The sequence below is a fragment of the Pipistrellus kuhlii genome, unplaced genomic scaffold (assembly GCF_014108245.1).
Source record: "Pipistrellus kuhlii isolate mPipKuh1 unplaced genomic scaffold, mPipKuh1.p scaffold_m20_p_11, whole genome shotgun sequence".
In the NCBI taxonomy this organism is placed as follows: domain Eukaryota; kingdom Metazoa; phylum Chordata; class Mammalia; order Chiroptera; family Vespertilionidae; genus Pipistrellus; species Pipistrellus kuhlii.
The window spans coordinates 7,175,298-7,200,916 of NW_023425416.1; the positions used below are offsets into that span (position 1 = coordinate 7,175,298).

General features: G+C 42.6%; 1 protein-coding gene across 3 annotated transcripts in view; it reads right to left on the reverse strand.

The window, feature by feature from the left end:
- SYNPR (synaptoporin) overlaps nucleotides 1-25,619 on the reverse strand; it is a 263,369-nt gene that overhangs the window by 82,930 nt on the left and 154,820 nt on the right. For all 3 annotated transcript variants that reach the window (XM_036430648.2, XM_036430650.2, XM_036430649.2), the window contains one exon: nucleotides 12,111-12,235. In XM_036430648.2, the coding sequence (XP_036286541.1) occupies nucleotides 12,111-12,235 (125 nt within the window). The remainder of the gene's footprint in view (nucleotides 1-12,110; nucleotides 12,236-25,619) is intronic.

Here is a 25,619-nt window from a genome sequence, read left to right on the forward strand (position 1 = left end):
TGTTGTTTCTATCTCTTTCTACCTCTCCCTCCTTCTCTCTGAAATCAATAAAAACAAATATATATTTTTAAATGGGCATACGGTTTTTTAAAAAATGTTGCCAGGAAAATAAATGTTTAATACTATATTATAAAATATGCTCATTCTCACTGATAAATAAGTGCACTGATATTATTCCATTTTGGGAAGATTGTGGAGAACTAGGCATCTTTATACATCAATGGTGGGCCTATAATTGATTTCTGGGGATGAATTTGAAAAATTCTATAAAAATGTAAGACTTATATACCTGTTGCCCCAGAAACTTACCTTAGAATGAAATTATGAAACTAAGTTAGTTGTAGCATTGTTTATAAGTGAAAACACTGAGCCTAAATTTTCACCAGTAGGTAATTGACTTAGTAAATTATGGTTTTGCTATGCAATAAGTTATAGTCTTGCTACGTAATAAATTATGGTCTAGCTATGAGGCCAAAAATGTGGTGGATCTATTAAGGCTGGCATGGAAAGATATCTACACTTTTGTAAAATTAAGAATTTAGAAGATCATGTTTACACCAGAAACAGTTTGAATTAAAAAATGAGTACAGGCAAAAAAAATGTCTAAAATGATAGACCTCAAAACTTTAATGATTATCTCTGAGAAATTACATTAATGGGGGATTCTGGTATTTTATTTCATTCATTTCTGCATAATTGGATTTTAAAAACAAAAATGTGTTCTTTTTTCTAATAAAAATATATTGTAGGGAGTGTAACTGTTTTAGATGATGGGATGTAAGGTGGTGAAAGAAATGATGGAAAATGAAACCCTTCGTGGGTGCGCTAAAATAAGACATGAATGTAAGCTGTTAAGCTTAATGCTCAGCTAGCTTCTAACTAGTGCAAGAGCTGATTGAGTACAGGGAAGTCTCAACTCTGCAATTAGGAAAAGTGTTTTTTGTACCGTCCACTGATTTCTGATATCTCAGAGTCAGACGACCATTTTAACTAAAGCTCTTTCATCATAAGGAAGGATGTTCAAGACTCCTGATTAGTCTGAGACCTCTTGATTCCAATTCCTGCTTCCCTCTCCATTCACCCTCTTGCCAGGGAACTGAGAGCCAACAGTATCACTAAACCCTTTGGAAGAACTTTATTCTTTGAAAATCCTTTCATTTAGGTGACTCCTTAACACTCAGTCTCCAAGTGACAGCTGCTGCTTTAGCACAGAGTCTTTTAAAATAAAAAGTAAAGAGTTCTACAAACTGTATCAGCAACAGGTAATTTATTTCAAATTTTAAATAGCTGCAAGAAGGAAAATGGGTGATCGTAACAGATGCAGTCTGGGATTACTTTTCCTTCAACGTTTATTGTTGGACTTGGGAAATCAACTAGAAAAGCAATTCTGAGTCCCAAGGAACACGATGTCCCTGAGAACCATTCCCTAACCACCTCCCCGCCCCCCCCCCCCCCCCCCCCCCCCCGCCCAGCTCGCCTGTCTGTGGGGTGCAGGCTAAACATCAAGGAGTGATGAAAGGAGTCTCTGCAATTGTGGGGGTTTGTCAACTCAAAGACCTCACTGCCACTGGTGTTAGCCAAGCACAGATATTCAAAGTCCAGCCTTGCCACTTGGCAGGTGCATGACCTTGGGCAAGTCACTGGATCTCCATGAGCCTTAGTTTTGTCACCTGTCAGGTGGAGTTCAGAGAACCTATTTCATAGAGATGTTGTCTCATATGAATGTTATCCTATATAATTAAAGCCCAGCGACCATAACGGCAGAACGACCAGAACGACCGCTTGACCAGTCACTATGAGATGCACTGACCATCTCTCACTCACTTCTCCACTCCACCCCATTGCCCCACCAGCAGGCTCCAATCGCCAGATGGTGAATGGGGAACCGGGGTGAGTGGTGGGGAATGCAGGTGGCACCAGGCCAAGGCCTCCACCCTGAGAGTCACCCTGCACACAGAGGCTTACTGCGGAGGGGTTGGGGCTGGCAAGTAGGTGGTACGATTGGCTCTCGTCCCTCCTCCTGGCCCACAGGCTATGATCACTGCATGGTGAATGGGGAACCAGGGTGGCTGGTGGGAGTTGTGGGAGGTGCCAGGTCAAGGCCCCCATCCTGCTGGTCACTGGTCACCACACACAGAGGGCAACCTATGACGGGGGTAGGGCCTTAAGCAGGTGGACCAGTTGAACCCCTGGTCTCCCCCCATCAGGCTTCCATCACCAGATGGCACACTGGAAACCCAGATGGGTGGCAGTGGGGGGCGAGGCCAGCTGTTGGCAGCCAGAGGTGGCTCTGATCGCATGCTAGGCATAGGGATCGTACCTGCACACGATCTTATGTGCTGGGCCTCTAGTGATACAATAATGTGTGATATGCTGTACACAATTCTTCTTAGATGGTAAAATTATCAATAAATAGTGGCTTTTACTTGATGATGATAATGATTATTGTCACCACCTTCATCATCATCTTCTTCATGACTTACACTATTGTTAGAAGACAGTTTGGGATGGGAATGAACAACTCCATCGACACACCCATGGAAGCCATATTATGAGTTGTGGGGGGAGGTAGTAAAATTGATGTGGGTAGATTCTGGGTTAAAATTTACTAGCTGTGTGACTTTGAGTAAAGTGTAAGCCTCTGTGCTGCTCCATATAAAGGGAAACAAAATAGTCTGGCTTTGCCTGTTACAGCGTTGTGAGAAGGGGATGATGACCGTAACAATAACTGTTAATCATTACACACCCACACACACACACACACACACACACACGCACACACACACACATGCGCGCGCGCGCGCGTGCGCGATGAAAGAATTGACACATTTCTCCCACTTCCTGATTTCTACCTTCATTTTCACTTGGCCTGGGGGGAAAGGCCACTACCATTTCCACCTTTTTGAGGGGGACATGCTCAAAAGCATATTATGAGTTGTGGGGGGAGGTAGTAAAATTAATGTAGGTTTCTCATTACTATTCAACTTAAATTACCATTTGCTTTTTTTTGGCAGGTTTTTTTTGTTTTTGTTTTTTTGTTTTTTTTCCTTCCAAGAGTAATATATGCCCCAACTAGTAATCTGGGAATAACAGAAAATAGAACACATCCACTTGTTATTCACACACTTGCCTTTTATCAGACAGGCAATTGTAGCTTGAAGTTATACCTATTTCTCCTTTTGTCACCAGCTCTCCAATTTCCGTGTGTCTAAGGATCATTGGGGGACTTTGGTAAATGTCAATTCTGGGCCCCAGGGCAGTAATGCTGAGGGGGTAGGTCTAGGGCAGGATACTGGCATCTCGATTTTTCACAAGCGTTCTCTCTACGTGATACAAATGCAGGTAGGGGCACACGGACAGTCTCGTGCCGGCCACCAAGTGCCCACAGCTGGATCCTGGATGGGAAATCAGGAATGTGAATCCCAGCCTTAGAGACGTCACTTCTTGAATCCCAGGCTCTGAGGTTTTTACTTTTCAGTTCTGACTGGTAAGCACCTGGCAAGCCACCAGCTTGAGCTCTTGCCTCCTTTTTGTTTGATCTGTGGCCCCGAGAGATTCCATTCTCTCACGGATGGTGGGACGGGGAGAGGGAACACAGATCTCTGCTACTCAACTGACGCCTGCTTGATAAGCTCCAGGGGCCACAAAGAATGTTCCAACATTTCTCTGGTTCCGGGAGAGAAGGAAACAGAGGAGGTTCATGGGACCAGGGATCAGACATCTACCGTTTCAAGGGATAGGACATACCTGTAGCTGTGCGTGGGATGCTGCCTTCTGGGCTTCCAATAGCCAAATCCCTTTGTCCTTTGCTAGGAAACGCACAGTCAGTCTCTCTCTCCCACCCCCATTCTAGACATGATAACAGATGTAAGGAAGAGTGAATTTTTATGCCTTTCAGAAAGGTATACAATTTTGCATGCTAGGGTGTGGAGCCTCTCCCAGGTAATGAGATGCTGCCCACCACACTTGGCCAGACCTGCTCTGTACCGCTGCAGATGTGGCCGAGACCTGCAGTGAGGCTCCTTCCGATCCACTGATTGCATCTCTGCCGCCTGTCGCCTCCCCAGGAGAGCTCCACACACAACCGCCTCGGTTACATAACACACAATCATCTTCAAGACGTGCCCCAAACCTGGTCGTTAGAAGCCTGTCCAGCTTTTATGCAAATAGAACACATATCAGAGCAAGCCCGGTGAAGCTGAAAGAAAGAGACCTGCATTAAGTGCTTCTGTTGAATTTTTACATTTCTTTCTGTTCTCTGAAGTAGCAGTGGCTGGGGCACTCCTAGCCTCTCTGGCTGAGGGAAAGTACAACCACGCTTCTAGTTTCGTGTGGTTAGAGGTTTTATTCTCTCTTAAGAAAGCTTCGACCCAGTTTCCCCATTTTGTAGAAGACAACACGGAGGTTCTGAGAGAAACTCGGTGCTAGCCATTGCTTGTCTGTTCTCACTTCCATGCTTTGCTCCTCTCCTGCTCTGCTCTGCATCTCTGGGGCCTGATTCCCTTAACAACTGCTTTCCAGGTGGGTTTGCCTGGTGGGAGCTCTGGTGGGAGATGGAGGGCAGGAGCAAGGGAGAGGCCAGGGTGTTTCTCTGCCTCTTCCTCTTGCTCTTTGGGCAGCATCTCCAGCAGCGGTTGCATTTTTTCCTTGGTTCCTGCTCTTCCTGGAGCCTCTGTGGTCCCGGCTCCTCCACACAGGCCCCTCTGTGCTTCCAGTAAGACACCTCCTCCTTTTATGCCTCGTGCCCAGTAGTCAGTAAACTTATTTTTTAAAGGGCTTTATGAGCCAGTAGACAAAACCGAGGATGTTGTGTTGGTAGTTATGTAGTACTTACCATGTAATCACTTGAAGATTCTTAGCTTGTGAGCTATAAAGCCAGGCAGTGGGCTGGCTGAATTTGGCTCATGGTTGATACTTGCCAACCACTGTGCTAGCCGTCAGGGTGTGGGCGGCTCCTCACAGGTGCTAACCTCTGGATTGCCTCTTGGTCCCTTTTCCGATCATCAAAGCTCTGTCTACCTGGTTCTTTCCTTGTATTACTTTAAAAAACTGAGCCATCTAACATGAGCTCTCTTTTGAATGGACCCTGACTGATACAGATATGACTTGTTTATGTCTCCAAACTCAGACATTGGGCCTCTGCACCTGCTCTCTGCTCTCGGGAATATTCCGCCCTGATATCTCCCAGGCACCACTCTCTGGCTCTCCCGCTCTTACTTCTTGCAGGTCTGCGCTGCAATGTCATTTTCCCCAGCAGCTCATCTAAAAGGGGCTTCACCTGCTAGCCCCTTCCTGTCCTCTCGACTGGTCCAGGTCTCTCCCTTTGCTTGGGACTTCCTTTCCGCTTCTCTTTTGAATGGCTTACGTGCCATCTCCTCAGGAAGCCCTGCTGGGGTGTTTATATAGCCAGGTGTCCTTTAACCCCCAACACACAGCAACACCCACTTTCCATCTCTGAACTATGCTCACCCTCTCACCCTCTTCTTAGAAATGACCACGACTGTGTGTGTGTGTGTGTGTGTGTGTGTGTCTTTACTCTCTTTCTCTCATCCCCACATGACTTAAATCTCACCAGGAAAGGGTCCTGCGCACTTTACCAAACAATATAAATCAAACCTTACATAGTTCGGGGCCTTGTACACTGCAGGGAGAATAAATACATGATATAACGTGGGGTCACTCAATGATGTAGGAAAAATGATTAGAGAATCTCCCCGTTGTATTAGAGGCCATCAGCTGACCACCCGGGTCTCTCTGGCACCCACCGTTTTTGTACACGACGATGGTCTTCGGTGAGCATCCACGATCTCTGCTCGAAGGCTTTCTTGGGCTGCAAGCACATGCGTGGTTGGCCATTGGTCAGAAGCAACTTTTGACCAGGGGCCAACAGGAGTAGGTAGATAATCACCACAGCTTCCTCGCCTGCCTAAGAGAATTACTGTGAAGCATGTTACCCACAGGTTTGAGAAGTCTCAGTTTCCCCAGTTGCCCACAGTGGTACCTTGCCCATTAATCCATTCTTTACTGGCTTTCTTCCTTTCCCTGTCTCACTCCCCACACTTTACTGGTGTTTCCAGGGATCTCTTGCCAAGAAAATTATACGTCTGTATCAGGGTGAGCTTCCTGGAGAACCCAAACCAAGACATTCTTCTATCTAATTCACCATCACTCTTTTTTTTGGGAAGTACTACAACAAAAGAGTTCCAAACTAGCAGTACCAAGCCACCTGCGCCCATGTTGGGTGGCAAACAGTAGAGTGGAGTGAAAGTAGAATAATTTGCCATTTATTACTTTTTTCATTGGACCCATGTCACGCCAGCAGCCATTTTGCCCCATTGTCTGTGATCTCTGCAGACATTCCCTACAAATGACAGCTCCTCTCTTCACTGCAGAAAGGACTGTCCTTGCCTTTGGCCACAGCTGTCATTTGGTGCCAGCTCCCTGCGCTAGGTGCTATTAACTATGTCAATAACCAGGATAATACAAGGGATGGACACTTGATGTGAGCCCGACTCTGGGTCACACAATCAACTTAGGTGACTTATGTGAACCATCATACCCATCCTCTGAGGAAAGTGATACTATCTTCTTATAATCAGGGGAGCTAAAGCCCGGGAGGCTATCGTTTGCTCATCTGCTGGATGGCACAACTGGGATTTGAAGCCAGAGGTTTGGCAAGAGTTCCACCATTAGCCCTTCAGCTGCCCTCCCTTCAAACCTCCCCAACTCTGAGCCCCATGGAATCACCGGGTCTCAGCACACACAAAATTTACTTTAAAGCACATGGACACAAGATACTGTGGTAATGAAGCTCCTAAAACTTTAGCCAAAAAGAGTGAAATCCTTTGGATATGAGAAGCAATAAAGGAATGCTTAAATGTAATTGCAAATGAAGCATTTTCTGGACACAATATATTTTAAAAATTGCAGCCCTTAACATCTTTACTTTCCCCGAATTGGCCCTTATGGTAAAATAAAAACATTGTTTATTATCACCGGTGTAAATGCTTCCCCCAGACAGAGCCAGCATTTCTAGATAATGGCCTGAACTCCACAGCTCGCCTGGAGTCAGCCTCCACCTGTGCCCATGTTCCAAACAGGAGCGGGTTCTGACTCAGGGCAGGCGGCTGGAGTTATAAAAGGAGAACTTTGCACAGCGGTGCTCAGATAAGCAGCCCCAGCTCATCTTTCCCTCAACCTGGAGGCTCAGCCTTCGAATTTCCTGTTTCAAGAATCACAAGACTCACAGTTTCATTCTTCTATCCCTCTCATTCCAACAACCAACCAGGATCACGCTGACGGCACCCAGAACCTTCACCCAGCACCCTCACCCAGCACCCTCAGTCCTGTCACTTTGGGAAGTTTCCATTCTCCCAACAGTTTGATGAGAAAAAAACAAAAACAAAACTAACAATAAGCCTGATAATAATACCTTCAAAGACCCAAATAAGCTTTAAAGATAAGAACTAAGAGCAAGTTACTAAATGTAAGACATTAAATATGTACACACCTTTCAATATGTGCATATTGGGACAGAGAGGGTTGGGAAGCTTCCATTCTAGGTGAAATATCACATAATAAAGGGATTATTTATGTTGTCTTCAGAGTAATTCTGCTATTTAAGTAGAATAATGATGTCTCTTAGCTAATTTTAATTACCTTTTCTTGATTATGAAAACAATCATAATATACTAAGAGACTGATTGAATACTATACCTTGGGTTAAGCATTTTGCATATATTGCTCATTTACTACAACACTGCTATGAAATAAGTGACATTGTATCTGTTTTACAAATAAGGAACAGAAAAGGTAAGCGATTTTCTTAATATCACACAGCTATGCCTAGTAAATAGTAACTAGTAACTACTAATAGTAAACACAGTTACTAGTAAATAGTAACTCCGTGGGGATTTATAACGAGGTAGTTTGTCTCTATAGTTCAAGCTATCCTATGTTGCCTCAGTACCTTCACAGTGTGAAAAAAATCTCAAAAACTTATTGTAGAATATCAGAAAAAAATAGACAAATGTAAAAATAATATCTGATTCACTCAGAATCTCATCACTTAGAAATCCAACAACTTTTTGGTCAAAAAGTTTTTTATCAGATTAATACATTTTAGTAGATGAAAAGATTTCTAATGTTAGTTGTTCATTTTAACCACAAATCAAAAGAAAGTTCAGGTGAGAAATATTTCATTCCCATAATAAAATGAATGTAAATTCCTTTTGATGCGAGTGCATGTAGTGGTGTGAAGGAGTCACATAGTTTGGCATATTTATTGGAAGCAGCACATATTTATAAAAATTACCTAACATTCACTAAATTAACATTATCCTACATGTAATCATCTGATAAAAAAAGTTAAGTAGCTTCCTTTGCTGTCATTTACAAGCTATAGCCATCTCAGCAAAATATGAAATTTTGCTTTCTACTTTTCAGTTCCCTGTGGCCAACCAAGGTCGGAAAATATTAAATGAGAAATTCCAGGAATAAATAATTCATAGGCTTAGCTGCGTGCTGCTCCAGGTAATGGGGTGCAATCTCAAGCCATTGGTCTCCATCCTGCATAGGATGTGAATTTCCACACTGTAGATGCTCCCAGCTGCCTAGTAGCCGACTCGGTTATTAGATTGACTGCAGCAATATGGCAGTGGCTGTATGCAGGCCAGCCTTACCTTACTCAATAAAGCCACATTCACCTCAGTTCATCTCATCACATGGGCATTGTATCATCTCACATTCTCACAAGAAGAGGGAGTACAGTGCGACTCATGCAACTTTTATCACACCACATTATTATAATCATTCCGTTTTATAGTTGTTAATCTCTTACTGGGCCTCAATTGAATCTTATCGTAGGTATTTATGTATAGGAAAAACATAGTATTTATAGGGCTCGGTATTCTCTGAAGTTTCATGCATCCACCGGTGTCTTGGAATGTATCCCCTGAGGATAAGGGAGAACTACTGTAATTGTTTTTGTTCCAATGGCTTGGCATTAGAATTCATTGTGTTCCTTATGTTTGCAATAAACTGAATAGTTTGAAGCAGCTGAATGCTCTTATTTTATTTCAAGATGATGATCAAATCATTGACAATGGCTTATGAAGTTTGAGGAGAAAATAAACTTTTTTATGATTTGCCTCACTACTATCTTGCTAACCCAACTTCTTCTGAAACAAAGGATTTCAAAATAATCTTCATAAATTCCAGATGCCTTTGCTTACTACTCAGATCTTTTCCAAAAAGGTAATGGCACAACATTTTAAAATGTCCAAATGTATAAGCAAAATTGCATTTCTAGTGAAACCTAGCCTCTTTGGACCGGTATGTGTATTTCCTAGATGAGCATTAACTGGATAAAACTGCAAGGCCCTTTGTGGGCTGAGTCGGTTCCTGAATGGTAGGCAGTAAATGCTATGCAGTTGTGGTAAGCACAGTGGCAACAATTTTCTTGCTTTTTAGAACAGTGGCTTAAATGACTTCTAGGAGACCTAGGGTTCTGAGGAGATTTCATAGGAATAGCACAGCAGGGCAGGGATGGGTGCAGGGTGAGGGAGTGTACGGGGGAGCATGCTCTGTGTGTGGCAGGAAGAGGGCTGAGAAAGAATAGCTGAGTGCTTCAAGCCCCTTTCTTCCCCTTCTTCAACTTTCTCAATAACTCATTTCTGTTCTCTATGCAAAGCTTCTGAGCAAGGTAATGTTTGGAAGAAAAGTTCTGATACTGGAAAAAACACACACACAAAAAATGGTTGATCATCTTTGTTTCAGAACCCAAGTAAAATTCTTTCAAATGAGTGGGCCACTACACTTACAGATGGCAATAAACATTTTCATACAATTTCTTCAGTTGCCTTTAATTGTAATTTGTCCTGGGAAGAAAATGAAGAAGCTCAGTGCTGGAAAGTGTTACCTTCAAGGGTCTTTTCAAATGGTACAGTTAGCCAGGGGTTGCATGAAATTAAATATCACCCTGCCTCTCTCCACCCCAACCCAGGCACTGGCCTCCTGCCTTGACAGGTCTTTTGATTATAGTCTCTTCCAGTCTGAGAGACAGACAGAGAGGCCTGTGCTCCATGGTTAGTGACCTGCTGCTCTTTATATCTTAAGGGTTTGACTTTCGCATCTCTTGGTGGAAAATCAATGTAGAAGGCCATGCAGACCTCACACCTTCATGACGAATGTTACTAAGCAGCAGCCCAGCCATTGGTGACTCTTCTCTCCTATGCCAGATTCCGCATGCAGACCAGTGAGCTTGCATTGACTTGGCCATTCTCCACTTAAGTCAAGGAGTTCGTGAAGGACTCCAGTGTCAAGCACTCCTATTCCGCCTTCTAGCAGTGCAGGAAGCTCTTCTTACCATATTACCAGGGGTTCTCTGCTTAATATTTGCTTAATTTATTTTAATTTGCTTAATTAATTAATTTTGGATTCTCTTATGTTAGGAGAGCATCTACTTGAGTAGAGATGTTTTCAATTTTTATCAGCTTTACATTTAAAAACTATTAAGTACAAACTGTTTGGTATAAATGCCACTTTCCTGTGGTTTGTTGCCTATGAACTAAGGCACTTTTGTTTGGGATTAGGAAAAGTCCCTATATTAAGATGTGTTCATGAGATACAAATCTCCTGAGATGCTCAATTAGAAAGGTTTTCTGTGGGTCAGACACATTTGGGAAGCACTGTGCTTCTCTCTGTGACTCAAAGTGTGCATTAGAAGGGCAAAGTGCTAAGAAGTCTTCTTAAACTCTTAAACTTATTTGACTATATAATTTTTAAATTCTCCTTCCCTCCCACTTAGTCATCCTCCTTCTTTTATTCCTTCCTTAGAAACATGAAGTATCCAGGCTCCATGAAGAGACTTGGGAAAGTGCTGCACTAGCCCGAATAAGAAAAGTGCTATAGTTCAATCTTTACCCTTCTCTGCAATTCCAGGGCCAGTGTCGTGTCGGGCTCAATGTGGTTACTACATACATGTTTGTTAAATTGAAGTAAGCAAGAGATTGCATTAATAAGATGCAGACATTGTGTTGAGAGTTGTTTTAAAAACATCATACTATCTGGTGCCAAAAATCTGTGAGTAAATTATTTCAAAATTAAATTTAATTAATCCCCATTGGATCTCGATTGGAATCACAACATGTTTGATTCAAGACAAGCCCTGGCAGATATTTTGTGAATAAGGCATTAACTTCAAACAGAATTAATTGAAGAAATTATCTCAAGCTAAGTATAGCAATAGATACATGAGCTCTGGTCTCAACCCAGGTGGGCTCAAACCCTGACGCTGCCATATCTGTGCCTCGGTTTCCTCATTTTATTTTATTTTTTATTTTAAATATATTTTATTGATTATTTTACAGAGAGGAAGGGAGAGGGATAGAGAGTTAGAAACATCGATGGGAGAGAAACATTGATCAGCTTGCCTCCTGCACACCTCCTACTGGAAATGTGCCCGAAACCAAGGTAAATGCCCTTGACTAGAATCGAACCTGGGACCTTTCAGTCTGCAGCCGATGCTCTATCTACTGAGCCAAACCAGTTAGGGCATCCTCATTTTAAATGGTGATGGTAATTTTGCTTCTCTCAAAGGTCATTGTGATGACCAAATAAACTTAACAAGCAAACAGCAAGTAAAGTGACTGACAGGTGGAAATAATATTAGATATTAATCTTATTCTATATATTATCAGCCAATATCGCATAGTCAATATGAAGTTAGAAATGGCATTAATCCTGTTTAGAACTTGGGAGGCCTTAAGATTGGGCTATGGGTGGGAGAAAGGATTGTATAACTGAGGTCTCCATGTAGACAGTCCCAAATACTGGACTACTTGTAGCAGTTTTTTGGAGGAGAATCAGTTCTGGTATGAAGGTACAGCTCACACAGGTCAGGGTGAGAGGTGGTGGGGAGGGGTAGAGGTCAGGATGGTGAGGAGGGATAGTAGGTGGGCATTTAATTGCTTGAGTACTTTATGGGCTCAGGCAGAATTCTTTCTGTTTACCCAGAAGTCCCTGGAAGATTGCATTACTTTTTGAGAAACGATGAAAGGAAGAGAGTGCCCTCTCTGCATGGCCAGCGGGCACCCGCCACCATGCCTTACCTGAACGGGTAGGCAAACGCTATGTCAATGCTGAGGTCACTGTCCGTCTTGTTGACACAGTCTACACTCAGCCGCAGGCCTCCAGAATAGCCACCGCATGTTGCAAATGCAAAGATTGCAAAAAGCTGTGAAGAACAAAATAAACCCTATGAGAGTGATGCTGATCCAATGAGAAATACCAACAGGAGCTTCATGGTGGGTTGAGAAAGGCTATGGTTCTGCTAACGTTTGGTTCAGGCTGGAAGATGAAGACAATGATGGTGGAGAACAGGGAGGTGGCATCTGCAGAAACAGTCTGGCAAGCTGGAGCCACTTCACCTGGAGATAAACTGAACTCGAGGACAAAAATGTGTGTTTGATGTGTAAAGGCTGCTAGGCCTCAGAAGGTGGAGATGTCATTTCACACCAAAGAGTATGGAAAGCTTTGCACACCACGGGGTTAATGATGGATGCCTCCAAGTGGGAAGAATTTGGGGTGTCCCTTGGCTTTCTTCTTTTTGTTTATCTGTATTTTTCTACAATAAACATGTTTATCTTTTGGGGAAAAAATAATAAAAAGACATGAGCAAATTTTTTATTATGATAGTTTTAATCAAGATAAAGCATGTGAAAACAAAGCTTTTCATTATTTTGATAATAACTCATAATCCTAGATAATAAAAGCCTAATATGCAAATCAACCGAACAGTGGAACCTCTGGCAGAATGACTGGTTGCTATGTCATGCACTGACCACCAGGGGGAAGACGCTCAATGCAGGAGCTGCCTCCAGCTTGCAGGCCCCACGCCAGCCAAGGCAGGTGCCAGTGGGGGCCCCTTGATCACCCCACCATCAAACCACAGAGGGAGGTGACTGGCAGCAGTCGAGGGCGGTGCTGGTGAGCAGTCAGTTCTAGGCCAGCCAAGGTGGGTGTCAATGGGGGCCCCCGATTGCCCCAAAGATCACTGGCCATGCCTAGGGCCCCTACCCATGTACGAATTTTGTGCACTGGGCTTCTAATCCTATATAATAAAAAGATTAATATGCAAATTGACCAAACAGCAGAACAACTGGTCGATCTACACTGACCATGGGGGGGGGGGGGGATGCTCAATGCAGGAGGTGGCCCCTGGTGGTCAGTGCATTCTCATGGGAAAGCACAGCTCAGTCAGAAACCCTGAGCCGGGCTCACAGCTGGCAAACATAGCAGCGGTGCCAGGAGCCTCTCCCACCTCCACAGCAGAGCTAAGGCTCTCCAGAGAGGGCCTAAGCCATCAGATGGACGTCCCTCGTGGACTCCTGGACTACAAGAGGGTGCAGGCCTAGCTGAGGGACACCCTGAGTGCACAAATCTTATGCACTGGGCCTCTAGTTTATAATAAGAATGGATCTTTTCCAGTTGTTCAGAAAACAAACTCAGTATATGCATTTAAGAGCAATTACCATAATGTATTTATAACTGCAGCTTACATGACTTACATCATCATTTGTTTTAATCCTTAAAAGCACCAACACCAGAAATAACTTGGTCTGTATTTACTGTTGATATGTTTTTGTTTACTGATTTTTAAATAGAAAAATATTTTTTAATCCCTCTTTCTCTTCACATCTTTAATATAAAGCCTTTTAGAGATGTGTTATTGTGGGGTGTTTTTTTTTTTTTTTCTTTTCATTATACCCTTCCATGCAGACATTTCGTATCACTGCTAGAAAGTATGAAGAAAAAGAAAGGCTAGTAAAAGTATTAAGTGAAAAATATTGAGTTTGGAGACTGTTCAGATGCTCAGGATGAGGTTTATACATAGATCTAAATATAGATTTTTCAAATATACCACCAAAAGCTTTGAGAGCCAAGAAAGTAAGACTTGCAGCCTCCTTAGGTGTTTCCTCTAACAAATGCATTAGTTCTTCCATTGCATCTGCCCACTCCATTTCGGCTTGCACTCCACTCCTGCGTGTGCCTCAGGTTTAAGTGAGATACCCCGTCTTCATGTGTGGTGAGGACACACTCACAGAGCTGAGCATGAGGTGATGAGCACCGATAATCCACGTGGACCCCTTGAGAAGTACACAAACCTTGTGGGGGCTTCCAAGTCATTATGATTTGAACTGAGACCAAAAAAAATTTTTTTTTTGCCTCAACTCTCAAGTGTGGGAGTCTCATCCTTAGCCAATTTATACGACCACCAGCCACAGTGAAGCAAGACCTAAGCGTGCCAAGAAAAACTGATCAGCCCTGACTGGCTTGGCTCAGTGGATGGAGCGTCGGCCTGCGGACTGATGGGTCCCAGGTTCAATTTCGGTCAAGGGCATGTACCTTGGTTGTGGGCACATCCCCAGTGGGGGTTGTGCAGGAGGCAGCTGATAGATGTTTCTCTCTCGCTGATGTTTCCAGCTCTCTATACCTCTTCCTTTCTCTCTGAAAAAAAATAAAATAATAAAATATATATTTTTTAAAAGAAAAACTGATCATTTTTGCTTTTACTGCTTTTCTTCCTAGTTTGACTCACTGGTGGACTTGGGAGGTATTCAGAAGCTACTGCAATCCACTCTGCACCCTGGGGACTAAGCCAGTGAATATTAGGGCCACAGGGACCCTGATATCTTGTGGCATGCATGTGCTTACTTCTTCTGACCAAGTGCTCCTCTGGCAGCTCTTTGTGTTGGTAGGAATAAAGAGGAAGGGAGTTTAATTGTTCAATGCTTAATCCTAGACTTCACCAGATAATACTGGGTATCTCTGCCCTCGGTGCCATGTCAGGATGGCACCTCTGGCGTGTCTTTCCAGAGGTGGGAATGGAGTGGGGGAACCCAAGCCGTGCAGTGTGGCTGTGGAGAAAGCGCTCCCTGTCCAAGCTTCTTCACCTCAAAACAGGGAAACCCTCTGTTTCCTTGAACCAAGGAGAGACTGAAATGAGGTGGAGTAGGTACTCACAGGCAGCTCCCTCTCAGTCTATGCAGAGATTCATGTGGAATTTAACATGTGTAAGGGTTGTATGTATGATTAGTATTATATTTCTCTATTAAGATGTGGCCCAATAAATAGTGTAATGTCATACTTAAAAAAATAAATAAATAAATATATATATATATATATTTTATTGATTTATTTACAGAGAGGAAGAGAAAAAGAGAGTTAGAAACATCGATGAGAGAGAATCATCGATCAGCTGCCCCTTGCACACCCCCTACTGGGGATGTGTCTGCAACCAAGGTTTTGAACCTGGGACCTTTCAGTCTGCAGACCGACGTTCTATCCGCTGAGCCAAACCGATTTCGGCATATAATGTCTTTCAGTAGTTTCATGTTTTTAAAAATTCCTTGAAATACTGAAGTGTAGTGATTTTAGAGTAGAGGGTAGAAAGACAAGTCCTGGTAATTTCAGCACTTAATGGCTACCAAGAAATTGTCCTTCGCATTCTGTCTTATGTTAAAGTGCTTTATATATAGTAAGATATTATTAATACCACCATGTAATGAACTGAAGATAGAATGATAATTATGTATTTAATTAGTTCAAAATGTTAAATGCATAGAAGGCAGGCATCAGACTGTTGAATCCACACACATAACTGTGGTTTTATTTTTAACTTCTACTGAGTTCTGAGAACAAGACATACGGGAGTTAAATATGATGCCCATGGGATTTCTGGTTAACTTTCTCCTCTCCCCACAGTCCTCACTGATTAAAGAGAAACCATACTGTGTGACCAATACCAAATTCAATAATATCATGAGGCGAGGATTAAACAGATAATATCTGTAGAACACGGCAGAGTTGGGTCCTGCTGAGTGAGGAACATATTACAAGGATGGTTGATTCTGTACTTGGGAATGTGAAATCAACTCCTTCAGAGTATATCAGCCAAGCATGGTCTGCTAACTAGAATACATTAAAACACAGTGAAGAGAGGGAACTGCAAATTCTTTGGGGTCAACATCCTCTTGGTGTTGATTGGAAACCTAGAGTGGAATGGACCTTTGGAAATCCTCCCACCAATTTCCCGGCCCAGCCACCCACCCTAGGTGGTGACACAAGAAGTCCTGGCATCAGGCAGACCAGAGCTCGGGTCCAATTCCTGGCTGTCTTCCCTGAGTGAGTTCACTTCTGCACCCTCACCTCTCACATCTGCCAAGTCAGGTCCCAGGTCACACTCACTGCTTCATTCAGCACTTGGGTTTTGATTTGTTTGCTTGTTTTTATGTGTTGTTTTGTTGTTGTTTTTTTTTTTTGAGAGAGAGAGAGAAACATCCATGTGAGAGAAACATTCATCCATTGCCTCTAGCATGCACCCTTCAGTAGGGTTATTCAGCAAATGTCTAATGGTGGACATACTAGGTGCCAGCTGATCGGAAACAGAAGCATACAAAGGTAGAGAAAAGACAAGAAGGTCCCTGTCCACTATGGAGCTTAATGCTGGGTGCAGGAGACAGAACCAAAAAGAGCACACAAATGAAGTAATTACAAACTGTGCTACACATTTGAGGGGAAGCTCATTTAACAGGAAGTTACACCTGCAGATGTATTTAAATTAAACTTGAGGCTGAAGGGGAGGAAGCTTTGGGGAAAGGGGCTGGGTGAAGAAAAGTGCTCTGAACAGAGGGAAGAGCGTGAGTGAAACCTGGGGAGGAGAAGCCCAAGAAGTTGAGAATAACAGTATTTATGTTGCATGCCTGTATGTCCATCAGCTGGGAGAACACATGTAAAGCAGCAGGCTAGTGGCCTTCCATACATGTTAAAACTCCTACACTGTTGAAGAGGCTCAGAACTAGAGAGGAACGTTCATTTGCCCTGACTTAAGTGGAGCACAGTTGGAACTAAAATCCTGGTCTCCAGATTCCCCGTGTTAGCATTCTTCTAATCTGCTCTAAAGCAACAGAAAGAATACTTGTTGGCCATGTGGGCAGAAGGCAGGTCAAATGGTGCAGGTTTCTCTGTCCAAAGCACACCATGTGGCCTGAGGCTCTCCACACTTCTGCGTGTCTCCCAAGCACCTCCCTGGGAGCTCACCAGCCATGCAGAGTGGCTGCTTGGCCTTCTTTCTCTCTTTCCTTTCCCTCCTTCCCTCCCTCCCTCCCTCTCTCCTTCCCTCCCTTCTTTACCTCCTCTTTTTACCCTTGACGGGTGGAGGATTTTAGAAGGAAAACCTTGGAATATGTTACAAAGGGAACCTTCCTTAGCTTGACAATTGTTCTGAGAGATTGTTACAAGGTTTGCGTGTCCTCAGGTGTTCGGTTCTGCGAAAAGAATGCTTTCCAATGACAGACAGTGTCCCTCTCTGGGAGATGGGAGGGATGGGAACACCACCGTTGTGCAGCCAGGATGCAGTGAGGAATGGGTGAGGGTCCTGGGAGGCCAGATGGACAGGCACCTGAGGGGACCGAGTGTGTCGGGGGAGAGGATTCTGTTTGAGGCTGACTCTCTAAACGCCCCAATGAGACCTGAAAAAACATGGTGTTCGTTTGTGCACAGGTGTCATACTCTCTAAATTCTGGGCTCCCTGTACTTGTCCTCAGCCAACCCTGCCTTCTTTCTGGCAATGCAGTGTCCTCGCTCAACTTGCTAGATTTTGAAGGCACAACCTAGGGGCAAAAGTTCATTTGCCTTACCCGGTGAAATTGAAAACCTCTGCATTCCCATTTTTCCTAAAACTCTCAATTCCCTTCGGACAAAGCAGAGTTCTCACCTCTAGCACATTCCAAGGTATCAATACCATAGCCACTGGCCCAGTCACTCACTTCCCTTCAGCTCAGGAGAACAAAATAAATCTCCCACAATAAACTCTCATTTTACTACTGTCTTGAATGATGTATGGCTCAGTTCCTAACAACAAACTACCGTATTTTCCAGAGTATAAGACGACTTTTGAAACAAAAAAAAGTCAACCGAAAATCGGGGGCAAAAGACCAAATTACCTGCAGATCTTGATGGCAAAGTAAGTCTTTTCTTTGAAGTGGGGGGTAGTCTTATACAGCGAATATAGGCCTAAACCTATGTTTTAACTGTAAAATTAGGGGGTCGTCTTATATGCCGGAAAATATGTATTATTCTCTTAATGGACAGAATTGGCTGGTGAAGACTCTCCTTGTTTGTAGCCTGATTAGAAATATACTCAGGTAGATAAGAACAGAAAGATTGCCTTGCATTTTCCAGCTTAATAAGTATCCACAAGTCAAAATTGCCCACAGCAGGAATATCTTTGCACAGTTAATGAAACTAAAGATTTTTTCCCCAGGAAAGAGGGCAAGCAGCTCCCTCCTCGGAACTGATTGACCCACATAAGGAAAATCAATGAAAGCTGCTGTTACTACTTCTGGTTAATTTGCAAGGCATAGCTGAAAGCAACTGGTTGGAGGAGGACAGGCAATCAAGCTGATTAATGGCTCTCCTAGGAATCTGTGGTCTGCAGTGATGTCAAGGAGGGGACATCTTCCAAGGCCTGATATACCACCTCAGGCATGAGAGGTGTCTTAGAAGAAGTAAGTGGGAGTAAGGAGTTTGGTTATAAAAGGTGTTGGGAGATTGGGACTAAGTAGTCATATTACCACCAAGTAGTGTATGCTAGCAATCAGATATTCAGAGAGCAAAGCTTTTATTTATAGCATTTACCAATTGCCATGGTGTAAATATACCCATCATGGCCAATTCCAACATAATACTTCTGAACCTTGATTGGGAAGAGAGTTGCACAATCCACTGGGTAAAGGAATCAAAGAATGAATAATTGTACCTCAATGGGACAGAGAAGAGGTAGCTATTTGGTTCTGCAAGAGGAATGCAGAACACACTACTGGGTTACAAAACACTACTGCCACCAGGGGACTTTCCCTGAATCTCCTCTGTGGCTGTTTCATTGAGTCACTCCTATTATGTCATACTAGAAGCTCAATGCATGAAATTCGTGCGTGGGGGAAGGGAGGGTCCCCTCAGCCCAGCCTGCACCCTTTCCAATCTGGGACCTCTTGGGGGATGTCTGACTGCTGGTTTAGGCCTGATCCTAAATCAGCAGTTGGACATCCCTCTCACAATCCTGAACTGATGGCTCCTAATTGCTCACCTGCCTGCCTGCCTGGTCGCCTCTAACTGTCCCTCACCCCCTGCTAGCCTGATTACCTTTCACTGCCTCTGTGTGCCAGTCTGATCGCCCCTAACTCCCCCCCCCCCCTGCTGGCCTGGTCAACACTAACTGCCTCCCCCCACTCCCCGCCCCGTTGCTGGCCTGGTTGCCCATGCTTCCTGCTTGTTCAGTCATTTGGTCGTCTCTCACAACCCCCCTGCTGGCCTGGTCGTAGGCAGCCATCTTGTGAGAGTCAATTTGCATATTATCTCTTTATTATATAGGTTATTCCCCTTGGGCTGATTTTATTGAGGTACAATTATTCATTCTTGACCCCTATACCCATTGAATCCCTCATTCACCTCTTTATTATGGCAGAGGTTGTTGATGTTTCCCCTAAACACCTTAGAGGCCACCTGCAGCCTTAGGGGGGCAGTCCTTGCACACATCAAAGAGTTTCCCTTCAAACACTGGAGTCTCTCTACTGAGAACTTTCTCAGTGAGCAGGAATGTGCTCAGCCTGTGACTGAGGCATCAGGGAAGTTCCTGGGAGTTAAGTCCATGGCAGCTTCCAACTAATGTGTCAAGAAAACTGGTGGATAAAACTCCAGTGCCCTTGCACCTCTATGGGAAAATTTTCAGGTGTGTTCAATAGTTTCTCATAGGATTCCCCCGAGGTTGAGCAACAGTTGCCTGCAGCAACATCCGCTCATTTACATGCCCTTGTTTGGCTTTCCTTCTTTCTCTGTCCCGTTTCTCCACTCAGAGTCATGCTTCCTGGCATCGCCTGTCCAATATAGCTTTTGAGACAAAGCTCACATCTCAGGATCTGCTTTTGGAAAATCCATCTGAGACAGTCATTGAACATAGACCGAGTTCCTGTTACTTTGCAGGCATTTCAATAGCTTTAAGATATATTTATAAAGGGAGCAGTATCTATCTACTTATCTCACCTCTCTCAGCATCTAACTTAACCAGTAGCAGACTCTCAGCTCTTTCTAAATAAGCGCTCTCCTTGTAAATAGGAAGTCTTCTTTGACTACACTCTCTGGAGTGGATCCTCTGACTCCAACCCACCCCTACTCTGGTCCCATTATTTTCTTTTTCTTTTTCTTTTTCTTTTCTTCTTTAATTTTTTTTTTTAACATGAGAACACTTCCTAATATCTCTATTTGTTTGGTATTATTTCTTTTCCTGTTTGTTTTGTTTGACCACTTCACTGAAAAAAGGTAATACTCTTGTCTTTGTTTCTTGCTGACTCTGTCGTTATGCACAGTGCTCGGTATGTGGTAGGTATTCCCTAAATACTTGTTGACTAAGTAAATACATCCTCCCCACACCTCCAAGGAACTTGCTGTCTATTTGGGAATATGGACAAGGGAATGAGCAGGCAGTGATTGTAGCATGTTAGAGAAAAACATGGTACATATTTGCAGAGGATTAGAGGAGACATGAAGAATAGCTGTCTGGAGAAGTGCATAGCTAAGCAGAAACCAGGAAAGTATGTTGGTTCTATCCAGGTAAGAGGGAGAAGAAGAGTATTCTAAGCAGCGAGAGTAGCAAGTCAAGTTATACTCAAGTAAACAAGTAAGGCACATTTGGTCTATGCATTTAGGATCACTGAAGCGGACATCTGTAAGATAGAAAGAAGGAAGTGATTGTTCAAGATGCAGGCAGGGATCCATCAGGTATGGTTTAAACTATGGCCTCTGTGCCATATCCAGCCACATCCCATTATCTATGGCTGCTTTCATGCTACACAAAGCCAAGCATATTTACTATCTGCCCCTTACAGAAAGTTTGTCAATGTAAAGAAACCTGGGTTTCATGGAGGCACTGAATTTTCAGCAGGGAAGGGGCAAGACCAAATACTAGTATGCATTTCAGAAAGGCCACACTCGTTGCAGTGGAGAATGGACTGAGGGGAGGAGTACAAGATACTGGAAGATAAGCAAGTGTCTGACTTCCCCAGATGGTCTGCAAACCTTTTGCCAATGAGACCACATTTCAGGCATCTTTGTGTCCTCAAAACATCATAGGTGATTCATAAATTTTAATCAAGTAAATTAATATGGGGTGGGGCAAAATTAGTTTACAGTTGACCGCATAGAAAATAAAACAATAATTAATAAATGATAATACAAGAATAAGCTCTGTGTTTAGCATACTCACAATTGTAAACCTATTTTTGCCACACCTGCATATGCATGAAGATGAGATGAAGTGCTTGGAAAAGTATATTCTGGCTCTGGAGAACAAAATAAAAAATATTGTGTGATAGTGATGATGATGATGATGATGATGATAATAAACAACCACATTTGGTTTTCTGTACCAGTCACTTCAGTAAGTACATTATTTATATGAACTCAATCTTCTCAACACTCCCTTAAAGCATAAACACATCCCCTTGTTTGACAATTGAGGAGACTGAATTCAAACAGCATGCCAGGGCCACAAGGTTTATTGGTACATGAAGTAGTTAGTCATGGTATAAACATGGATCTGCCTTTTATCTTCCTTATTCCCAACTCTCCCAGGGCTGTGAAGGGGTCCCTTTTGGCTGCAGCATGTCATGGAAATACTAATACAGAAACACTAATCATGGGCTTGTTAAGTTTCTCTGTCACATCACTGCTCCGAATGCCAGGTGAGCACTAAAGGAAGCATCCATAAGACAAAGCCCTGATCATAACTGGATGTGAGTGGCAGCTTTTGTATTTTGCATCAGCAACACAAGCCTTTTCTCTGCAGCCTCACAAGCCTTCAAGTCGGGGGGAGAATTAGTGTCTGACATGATAGGAACATTGAAAGAGCCTGATGTAAGTTGGTTATGCCAATCACACATGACAAGTCCCTCCTGCCAGCCACTCACAGTGGGGGTGGGTGGCTTTCTCATTTTCAGACACCTCAAACATTCAACAGCTTATAGGCTAAAGAGACCCAGTTTCCGTCCTTTCCCTCCTTTGATGAGCCCCCCGTCCCTTCTCCTTGCTTGTGGCTGATGAGCCATTTGTCCTCAGCACCCCGAAGGCCATTTCTGGAAGCAGTGTTGTTTATAGGCGCTGATTACCTCAATTATCCTCAGAAAAGTGAGGAATACCTCCTGTCAGGATATTTTCTGGTGCAGAAAGTTTTTTTAAATTATTATTATTAACTGTGCCTTCCCTCATATCCCACTTACTCCTTAGGAGGCCCCCCAGCCAACTGACAAACACCCTTAAAACTTAATGTTCCATTTCCACTCATCTTTGTCCAATTCTTCTCTCCCTTAGTGTTTCTGCTCCCGCTGATAATTGGATTTTTCCAAGGAAATTGACCAAGCACCTTCTTGGCCATCAGTTTATGGTTATTGCAACATTGACCCAGAAGGCTTTGTGAACAACCCTATAAAACCTGGGGTGGGACCTTCATGGGGAGATTTAAAACTGCAAGTTGTCCCTGGAAGGCAATAGAATTGTATCTGATTGGGAACCACTGAAAACCATTGTCCAAAGCTCTCCCCACAGAGCCGTGTATTTTTTCCTGTCATTGAATATACCTATCTGTGTTCTTAACTAGCGCCAGTGCCCTCCACACTGTGTTCCATCTCCTGCTGCCTGTTAAAACTGGGATACTGTGTTCTCTGTCTGCTTTATGATTTGTGTGAAATCTTCCCAGACAACAGCAGCCTTACAGAATTGGTACTTCACCCCATCACCCGAGGAATTCTAACCAAGCACAGCAGAAAAAGAATTCCAATTACTTACATAACAAAAGTTCCATTTTCATTTTCTTAAACCTGCAGCTTGGAGACAGAATGCTTGACCCACAGTGGCTTGAATAAGGGGTTTGTGCTTCATACACACTGAGAAGCCCAGAACCAAGTGGCTGCTGGTATTGCTGATGACTAGGCCACCATCTCTTTGGCCATTAAGGTCTTTGCCTCGTAATCAAAAAAGGGTAGCTATGTCCATGAACATCCTCAGCTGCATGGGAGGCTGTGAAGTAGGCATTCGGCTTTCCTGGGCTCTATAGAGGAGGTAGGCAGGAGCACAAGGCCCAGGAATGATTGTCGAGTCACTCAGTTCCCAGAGTTTGCCACTTGTGGGGGAAAGGGGCAGATGTGAAATAAGCATCCATGACATTTTATAAAGTCAAGACAGGGTCATCAAGCCCATTCAATGTCTGGCCATTTCCTTTTCCATGGAGAATACCTAGAAACTCCTGTGCCTTAACACTTGTCCATAAATTGAAATTTTATTCTGCTCAAATTTTATTTTCCAGCATAAGCCTGACACAAAATAGCCTGACTGGTATGGCTCTGGGGTTGAGCATCAACCTATGAACCAGGAGGTCAAGGTTTGATTCCAGGTCAGGGCACATGCCCTGGCTATGGGATTGATCCCCAGTAAGGAGGCAGCCAATCAATGATTTTCTCTCATCATTGATGTGTCTATCTCTCTCTTCCTCTCTCTTCCTCTCTAAAATCAATAAAAAATATTTAAAAAAAGAAATAGTAAAAAATTTATAACAATCTTCATGTCTATAGAAAATATAGATTAATCAAATGAATTCTGAGGCAACCAATGGAATATTATGCAACAGTTAAATAATAAACAGGAATCTAGAAAGTTGTACTCTTTTACAAAGCAAAAAAAATGCAATTTGCAAAGTATCACATACATGCATTGCATTTCTGTAAAAGGAATATTTATACATATACATAAACACATTTTTATAGACTTGAAAAGGTCTATAGTAGTAGCATTAAAGAATTATCAGTTATTATTATCAAAGAAAAAACTTTCCAGGCAGAATCTGAGTTTATAATTATTTTCTGTATTATTCAATTCCTTCCAGTAAGCATGAATAACTCAACAGAGGTTTTCTTAAAATTGACAATTTAGACAACCTCTGAGTGACTTGAGCAAAGTAAATTCAGACCTGCCAATAGATGGTGTGCTGTTTTTAACTTTCTTTTGGATAAAATACGTAAAATCAAAGAAACCCCACTCACTTCCAGAATTACCTTGAATAGTATCTTTGAATTATTTATATTTGCCGAGAATGTAAACAGAGTAATATTTTTGCCCTGCTTATTTATTTAAGTATATTTGAAAAATCATTCTTTAGAGTCAAGGTAAAAGTATTTTACAATATGCCATGGTACATAATGTCAATCATAAGTTGAGTAAAAAGTATGACTAATCTTTCATCAGATTTAGTGACAGTAACTTTTTAAAGGAATCAGCTCCAATTCTCAATTCTTCCTATCTGTCATAATGCAATAACAAGAAAAACCAAAAATTCAATAGAGTTGACACCTGATTAGAGTCTTGTGAATTAATTTATTGTTATCATACTGGTTTTGAACTTGCCATTTTTCCAGGGTAAACTTATGACATGAACTTTGTGAATTTTCTTACCTACCATAACTATCTCTTAGAGCACTAAGAAAATCACTGGTGATAAATATCTTACCAGCACACTTCTGTTTGAAAGAAAAACTACAGCAAGACATGCTCACGTACCAGAGCCATGCTCTACATCTCAGTAATATACATTGAGTAAGCTGGCATGAATTATTTCTTGCCAGAAGCAATGTTTTCATGATAATGTAAATGAATAGATTTTTTACCTGAAGGTAAGTTACAACCCTAAACCCCATTTAAAAAAATATTTTTTGTTTTGTTTTCAGATGAAAGAGAATCATTGATTGGCTCTGCCTCCTGCAGGCGCCCTACTAGGAATTGAGCCTGCAACCCGGCATGTGCCCTGACCACAACCTTCTCATTCATGGGTTGACACTTAAGCACTGAGCCACACCAGCCAAGCTAAACATCACTCCCCCCTCCTTTTTTATTTTTTTTATTTATTTTTATTTATTTATTTATTTATTTTAAAGAGTAGGCCTCAGAATACCACATCCAATGTTCTTTGAATAGATAAGAAAGTCAAATTGGGATTGTACTATGATTAAATTTCAGTATATTTGGCATGTTTCCTTTAAGATTTAAATCTTTCATGAACTAGAGTTATAGTTATATCCATAAAGCAAATTAGAATAAGATACGATTCCTTTGGAAAAAATACTGACCAACAACAAATTGGCCACATTCAATTCATGTCTTTTTACTAGATGGCCAGGGTCATTAAACAGAGAAGTTTATTTCACTCTCCATTCTTTTTTCCTAAGATTTGTTTTGCTTAAAATTTAACATCGCCTTGATGAAAGACTAGCTCTAGATCCTATGAAAAGAACAGTAGGAATTAGTCATAACTGTTTATTGCTAGAAGAATTTTGAAATATGCAATAGCTATGTATAGGGAGTTAAAGGCCTTTTATATTCTGCTTCTTTTGAACAATGCACTGGCAAGCTGAAGCTCTGCACTGCTCATACTCCAAGATGTTCATGAAGTTGTTTTGATCATTCTTGACCTGGAAATCAATGCCTGAATCTCTCAAACATGATGACTGGTCATCAAACCA